General features: G+C 57.7%; 1 protein-coding gene across 1 annotated transcript in view; it reads left to right on the top strand.

The window, feature by feature from the left end:
- Positions 1-1694: 1694 nt before the first annotated feature.
- RENBP (renin binding protein) overlaps positions 1695-7506 on the top strand; it is an 18267-nt gene continuing 12455 nt past the window's right edge. Inside the window, exons 1-8 of the mRNA XM_012002274.1 lie at positions 1695-1759; positions 1924-2033; positions 2186-2261; positions 2372-2447; positions 2619-2791; positions 3265-3489; positions 4662-4837; positions 6140-6271. Of these exons, the coding sequence (XP_011857664.1) occupies positions 1733-1759; positions 1924-2033; positions 2186-2261; positions 2372-2447; positions 2619-2791; positions 3265-3489; positions 4662-4837; positions 6140-6155 (879 nt within the window). The 5' untranslated portion in view covers positions 1695-1732 and the 3' untranslated portion in view covers positions 6156-6271. The remainder of the gene's footprint in view (positions 1760-1923; positions 2034-2185; positions 2262-2371; positions 2448-2618; positions 2792-3264; positions 3490-4661; positions 4838-6139; positions 6272-7506) is intronic.

Genomic DNA, 7506 nt, shown 5'->3' with positions numbered 1-7506 from the left:
GTTTATCTGAAAATACCGAGTTTCCGTCTGAGGGCACCACTCAGCCTGGGGAGGCAGGAGGGAGGCTGGACATGAACATGACAGGCCTGTGAGCAGGGCAGGTAGATACTTTGTGCCCGGCTGCGCACAAAGCTCATCCCCTGAGCATGAGCCAAGGCCGAGGGTGGGTGCGAGCACACAGAGGATGCCTCCCCAGCTGCCAGGGGCGTCAGCCTCATTACCAAGCACCCTGAAGGGGAACTGTTTGGGGTTGGGTGGGTCAGCCTGCAGCAGGGACTCAGACGGTCACTGTAGCATCAAAGACCAGCAGTGCAGCACCACGCCCAAAGGCTGGAACCATTCTGTGGGCTGTTGGCCTGGAAGGTAGGGAACAGCTCAGCCCAGCTGCCTTGTAGCATCATCGGGTCAGTCATAGAGCTACAGACAGATTTGGGCAGCTGGAAAACAGGCCCAGAGAACGGGGGTGTGGGCTCACCTGCAGTTACTGTCTGGCCTTAGAGCTGTGTCACTTGTGTAAAGAAGTCAGTGCCGAGGCCGGGTGCGGAGGCTCACACCTGTAATCCCAGCACTTTGGGAGGCCGAGGCAGGTGGATCACAAGGTCAGGAATTTGAGACCAGCCTGGCCAACATGGTGAAAACCTGTCTCTACCAAAAAAAAAAAAAAAAAAAAAAAAAAAAAAAAAAAAAAAAAGCCGGGTGTGCTGGCAGGCGCCTGTAATCCCAGCTACTCCAGAGGCTGAGGCAGGAGAATTGCTTAAACCCAGGAAGCAGAGGTTGCAGTAAGCCAAGATTGTGCCACTGCACTCCAGCCTGGGTGACAGAGCAAGACTCCATCTCAGAAAAAAGAAGTCAGCGCCAATGGCTCCTCATTACTGACTGTTGAGGTAGTTGGTGACAAACTGATTCAAAAGAGAGGACTTGCTAGGCTGGGTGCGGTGGCTCATGCCTGTAATCCCAGCACTTTGGGTGGCTGAGGCAGGAGGATCGCTTGAGCTTAGGAGTTCGAGACCAGCCTGGGCAACATTGCAAAACCCTGTCTCCACTAAAAATACAAAAATTAGCCAGGCGTGGTGGCACACAACTGTGGTCCCAGCTACTCAGGAGGCTGAGGTGGGAGGATCGCTTGAGCCTGGCAGGTCGAGGCTGCAGTGAGCTGCCTGGGCAACAGGACACTATCTCAAAAAAAAAAAAAAGAAAAAGAAAAAGAAAAAAAAAAGCTTGCCTCTTGTCTACCCTATGTGGTGACAGGTCAGAGGGACCTGCATTCAGGCCCACTAGCTGTTCCCTGTCCTGCTGCACCCCTGCCCTACAGGCTTGGTAGGGCCAAGGCCCTCAGCCGCCCTGCCTGGGCCCCTGACACATTAGGGGGCACATTAGAAGGGCACATTAGGGCCCCTCTCCGGGCTCCCTTAAAGGTAGCTGGTGTAGGGCGGGGTGGGTGGCAGCCCCGTTTCCCCTTCCCCCTCATCCCAGACCGTCCGGCCATCCCAGCTTTTCCCACCAAGCAGGATCTTGAGATCAGGGCACCCAGCAGGGGCCCTGGCGGGACTGGCCCATTCTAGGGGAGGGTCGCGTCAGGAACAAGCGCGGGGGCGGGGCCTCAAAGCCCCGCCCCCAGGCCCAGCGGAACCTGAAGAGGAGGGGGTGGGTGAGCCGGGCGCGGCTCTGTCAGCTGAGTGACAGTCACGGGACCGCGACCAACTCTGTCTGGCTTCCTAGAGGAGAGGGAGGGATGAGCAAGGGTCTCCGAGCGCGGCAGGCCAGTGGTGGGGTGCGTGCAGGGAGTCCTGCCTTGGAGGGTCCCGGGGATGGTGACGTCTGAAGCCCCGTGCAGAGGTGGGGGGATCCCCGAGGGCTGGTTCCCGAGGCTGGGGGGCCTAGGTCCCATGCGGGGGCTGCGCCTTCAAGCCCCGGTTCCCCTAGGACATGGAGAAAGAGCGAGAGACTCTGCAGGCCTGGAAGGAGCGCGTGGGGCAGGAGCTGGACCGTGTAGTGGCGTTCTGGATGGAGCACTCCCACGACCAGGAGCACGGGTACTCGGCAGCTTCTGGAGTCCTCGGCAGGGTTTTTGCCCTTCCTGAGGCCCCTCCTTACTCTCAGGCACCTCACAGATTTGCTGACCCCGGAGGGGCAGGAGGGGCTGGCAAGGCCCCTTCCAGACTTTGCTAATCCCGCGTTCCCACAGGGGCTTCTTCACGTGCCTTGGCCGCGAGGGACGGGTGTATGATGACCTCAAGTACGTGTGGCTGCAGGGGAGGCAGGTACGGTGTTCCCAGCCTGGAAGCTTCAGGCACAGGGCCCATCGCCTCAAAGGTCTCCCCACCTCACCCCAGCCGGCCGCTTAGGCCACGTTCCCTCCCGTACCCCGCAGGTGTGGATGTATTGTCGCCTGTACCGCACTTTCCAGCGCTTCCACCACTCTCAGCTTCTGAATGCAGCAAAAGCAGGTGCTCCCTTCCTGCCCATCTCCCAGTGACTCTGTCCATGTTTACTCAACAGGGCACATGTGCGGAGTTCCTAGAGGGGTCTAGAAGCAGGAATGGACTGGGGAGGCTCAAGGGTGGTGTGTGTGGGGCGTCCTGACCTTACTCCTGGCATGCCAACCCCCCAACCTCCAGGTGGTGAGTTCTTGCTGCGTTATGCGCGGCTGGCACCTCCTGGCAAGAAGTGTGCCTTTGTGCTGACTCGGGACGGCCGTCCGGTCAAGGTGCAGCGGACCATCTTCAGCGAGTGTTTCTACACCATGGCCATGAACGAGCTGTGGAGGGCCACAGGGGAAGTACGGTACCAGGTGTGTGAGAGGACGGTGCCCCTGAAGACCCCACCCTGGGACCCTGCCATGGCCACCTGATGCATTCCCACTCACTACGCAAGTCCACTGCCATGGACCCATCTGTGGGCCAAGTCCCCTTCACCTCTGAACGCTCCCTTACCCCCACAGGGGCGCAGACAGAGAGGGCCCTATCCACGCCCTGCCCCCAGCTGGGAAGAGGCCCCTCCCTCCTCCCTGGGCTCCCTGTGCTTCCAGACCTTGACCCCACAGCCTGGAAGGGACTGCACCCCCAGACTGGGAGCCCCCAAGGCAGAGTGGGCGGATCTGCCTGGTCCCTACTGGACGCCGGGTGCCAGGCCCCAAGTAGGCCCTGGGTGAACGTGTCTCGGTTTCAGGAGAGGAACTGACTCTCTCATCCCAAGGCTGTGTCCTGGGGGATGGGACAGGATGTAGCCTCAGCCTGGGCCTCCCCTCGCCTCCTGCACTCCCAGACGGAAGCCGTGGAGATGATGGATCAGATCGTCCACTGGGTGCGGGAGGACGCGTCGGGACTGGGCCGGCCCCAGCTCCAGGGGGCCCCGACTGCGGAGCCCATGGCGGTGCCCATGATGCTGCTGAACCTGGTAGAGCAGCTTGGGGAGGCAGATGAGGAGCTGGCAGGCAAATACACAGAGCTGGGGGACTGGTGCGCCCAGAGGATTCTGCAGCACGTGCAGGTGGGGGATGCCTGGGGAGCTGGGGTGGTGGGAGGCCCTCCACTCCCCCACTCCCCTGGGTGCCCTGGGGCTTGACACACCTGGAGAGACAGAGATTCGGGGAGGTCCCCACCTGGGGAAGGTGGAGGGCCTGAAGGCTGGCGGGAGGGTGTGGAGCCCCAGGCAAGGCCTGATAGAAGGAGACCCCTGCCCCACCCAAGTCCCTAAGTCCCTTCCAGGCCTCTGGGCCATGAAACCCGCCCTGTCTGTCCCCATTCAATGTTTCACCCTCCTCTGCTGGAGAGGATCGGGCCAGAAGCGAGGATTACAACTTCCTAGGCCCTGGCTGGACTCAGTGGCTCCTGGCTGTAAACCCAGCACTTTGGGAGGCTGAGGCGGGCGGATCACTTGAGGTCAGGAGTTCGAGACCAGCCTGGCCAACATAGTGAAACCCTGTCTGTACTAAAAATACAAAAATTAGCTGGGCGTGCTGGTGCATGCCTGTAATCCCAGCCACTAGGGAGGCTGAGGCAGGAGAATTACATGAATCCAGGAGGTGGAGGTTGTAGTGAATCGAGATTGCGGCCTCTGCACTCCAGCCTGGGTGACAGAGCAAGACTCTGTCTAAAAAATGAAAAAACAACTTGCTAGGCCCAAGGGAGTGAATCGGCCCCTCCTCAAATGCCCCTCTGAGCCTGGCCCACCCAAGCCAGCTTGGGTGAGAGGGAGGGAGGAAGGGATTTCGGGGGCTGGGTCTTTCTAGTTGGGTGGCTGGGTGGGTGAAAGGGCTGGAGGCAACATTCCCTTCTGCTGCTTCCCGGTAGAGGGATGGACAAGCTGTGCTGGAGAATGTGTCAGAGGATGGCAAGGAACTTTCTGGCTGCCTGGGGAGACAGCAGAACCCAGGTGAGCGGCAGGGTAGGCTGGGGGCCACCCAGGAGGAGGGGAACACTGAGCCTTGCGTTCTGGGCTTCAGATGTAGGAGTGCCTGGGGGGACGCCTTGAGGAGGCAGAGGAGAGAGGATGGGCTTCCGGAGGCTGGGGATTTCTGCAGAGGAGCAGGCTTCCAGGGCCAGGGAGCTCAGAACCTTGCTCACTGTTAGGGAGGGAGCAGAGAGGTGCCAAGGGCTTTTGCTCCCTCTGTCCCGTCCCTCAGCCCCAACCCCGCTCTTCCGTACTCCAACCCTCACCAGGCCACGCACTGGAGGCCGGCTGGTTTCTGCTCCGTCATTGCATTCGGAAAGGCGACCCTGAACTTCGAGCCCACGTGGTTGACAAGTTCCTGTTGTTGCCCTTCCGCTCCGGATGGGACCCTGACCATGGAGGCCTCTTTTACTTCCAGGATGCTGATGACTTCTGCCCCACCCAGGTGGGAGAGCACCCAGGGCCATGTGTGACCCACGCTGATCTAAGGCTTTCTGCCTGGGGAGGTGGGTGCTTCTCTAGAGGGTAACCTGGGGCTGGATTGGAACCTAGCGGCCTGCTCTCAGCTTCTGTGCCAGTGTTACAGGAAAGGGGTTGTGATCCAGACCCCAGACGAGGGCTCTTGGATCTTGCGCAAGAAAGAATTCAGGGCGAGTCCGCAATGCAATGTGAAAGCAAGTTTATTAAGAAAGTAAAGGAATAAAAGAATGGTTACTCCATAGGCAGAGCAGGCCTGAGGGCTGCTGGTTGCCTTTTTATTTTTTATTTTAATTTAATTTAATTTTATTTATTTATTTATTTATTTATTTGAGGTGGGGTTTTGTTCTTGTTGCCCAGGCTGGAGTGCAATAGCGCCATCTCGGCTCACTGCAACCTCTGCTTCCCAGGTTCAAGCGATTCTCCTGCCCTAGCCTCCCGAGTAGCTAGGATTACGGGCATGGGCCACCATGCCCGGCTAATTTTGTATTTTTAGTGGAGACGGGATTTCTCCATGTTGGTTAGGCTGGTCTCGAACTCCCGACCTCAGGTGATCCACCCACCTCATCCTCCCAAAGTGCTGGGATTACAGGCGAGAGCCACCGCACCTGGCTGGTTGCCCATTTTTATGGTTATTTATTGATGATATGCTAAACAAGGGGTGGATTATTCATGCCTACCCTTTTTAGACCGTATAGAGTAACTTCCTGATGTCGCCATGGCATTTGTAAACTGTCATGGCATTAGTGGGAGTATAGCAGTGAGGACCACCAGAGGTCACTCTCATGGCCACCTTGGTTTTGGTGGGTTTTGGCTGGCTCCTTTACTGCAACCTGTTTTATCAGCAAGGTCTTTATGACCTGTATTTTGTGCTGACCTCCTATCTCGTCCTGTGGCTTAGAATGCCTCAACCGTCTGCGAATGCAGCCCAGTAGGTTTCAGCTTCATTTGACCCAGCTCCTATTTAAGATGGAGTTGCTCTGGTTCACACGCCTCTGACACCAGTGCTCCCCAGTCCCGTGTCATATGGAAGCCACCAGGGAGCTGGTGAAACGCTGATGCTCAGACGTATGTGCCATTCGTCTGGAGCCCTGGTGTCCATGCAAGGACTTACAGCTCAGGAAGCTGATGTCACTGGGAGGGTCCTTCAGAACCTCCAAAGGTGTCCCAATTCACCTCCAGTAGCTTGGGTCAATGGAGATACAGCCAGGTCTGGAAAGTTGGGGAGGGGAGTGTCCTGCTGAGATGCCTGTCCCTGCTCTCCCCTCAGCTGGAGTGGGCCATGAAGCTCTGGTGGCCACACAGCGAAGCCATGATTGCCTTCCTCATGGGTTACAGTGAGAGTGGGGACCCTGTGCTGCTGCGCCTCTTCTACCAAGTGGCTGAGTACACCTTCCGCCAGGTGAGCGCTGCCTCCTTGTCCCCTCTAGAGGCTGAATGGGTTAATGGGGGGAGTCTGGCCGGGCTGTGCTCTTGCCCCCTTGCTGAGCACAGTCGCTCAGCTGGTCTGAGAGTTTCTGGAGCCCCAGTGCTGTTCGTTCAGTCAACAAAGAAGCCCCTGTCCTCCTAGAGCTCGAATTTTGGTGGTGGGGGCCGGGAGAGCAGACTGTTAGCAAGCAGACCTAGGTGGTGGTGAGAGTGACAGCTGTGGGAATAATACCACTGGAGAGGGTTGTGGGGGGCTCTTACCTATGGGGTGGCAACGGGGAAGCACTGAACAGGGGCCAAGTCAATCAGGGGTGTGTCTGAGGGACTGGGAGTCTGGGCATGTGGCACAGCAGGGGGGCCTGGCAGCCTGGAAGGATAAAGGCAGAGTAGGCAAGGGATGGACTCCAGCTGCCTGGTCTGATTCCACTGTTACCTGGGTCCTGGGGTTTGGAGGGGGAGGGTGTTATGGGGGAAGCCTGTAGGGTATAGGGCAGAAACTGGGACAGCAGAGGAAGCTGTAGCTGTCATCCCAGCCAGTGAGGGCTGGCCCAGGTGGGAACTGGTGGGGACAGAGGGTTCAGAGTCTGGTGGAGCAGCAGTGGGATTCCTGAGTCTCTAGTTCAGATGGAGAGATCTGGACTCACCATGAATGTTTTCAATATCATAAGAATGTAGATGCTGCCTGGCACAGTGGCTCATGCCTATAATCCTAGCAGTTTGGGAGGATGAGGCCGGAGGATCACTTGAACCCAGGAGTTCAAAACCAGTCTGGGCAACATAGTGAGACCTGGTCTCTACAAAAAATTTTTAAAAATTACCTGGGTGTGATGCACACCTGTAGTCCTAGCTACTCAGGAGGCTGAGGCAGGAGGACTGCTTAAGCCCAGGAGTTTGAGGCTGCAGTGAGTTATGATCACACCACTGCACTCCAGCCTGAGCTGGGCAACAGAGCAAGACTATGTCTCAAAAAAAAAAAAAGGCCGGGCGTGGTGCCTCATGCCTGTAATCCCAGCACTTTGGGAGACTGAGGTGGGCAGATCACCTGAAGTCAAGAGTTCAAGACCAGTCTGGCCAACATGGTGAAACCCCGTCTAAAAATACAAAAATTATCCAAGCGTGGTGGCAGGAGCCTGTAATCCCAGCTACTTGGGAGGCTGAGGCAGGAGAATCGCTTGAACCCAGGAGGCAGAGGTTGCAGTGAGCCGAGAT

This window comes from Mandrillus leucophaeus, unplaced genomic scaffold (genome assembly GCF_000951045.1).
Source record: "Mandrillus leucophaeus isolate KB7577 unplaced genomic scaffold, Mleu.le_1.0 Scaffold681, whole genome shotgun sequence".
NCBI lineage: Eukaryota > Metazoa > Chordata > Mammalia > Primates > Cercopithecidae > Mandrillus > Mandrillus leucophaeus.
The sequence above is the reverse complement of the archived record's forward strand: the minus strand, read 5'-3'. Positions and strand labels throughout refer to the sequence as shown.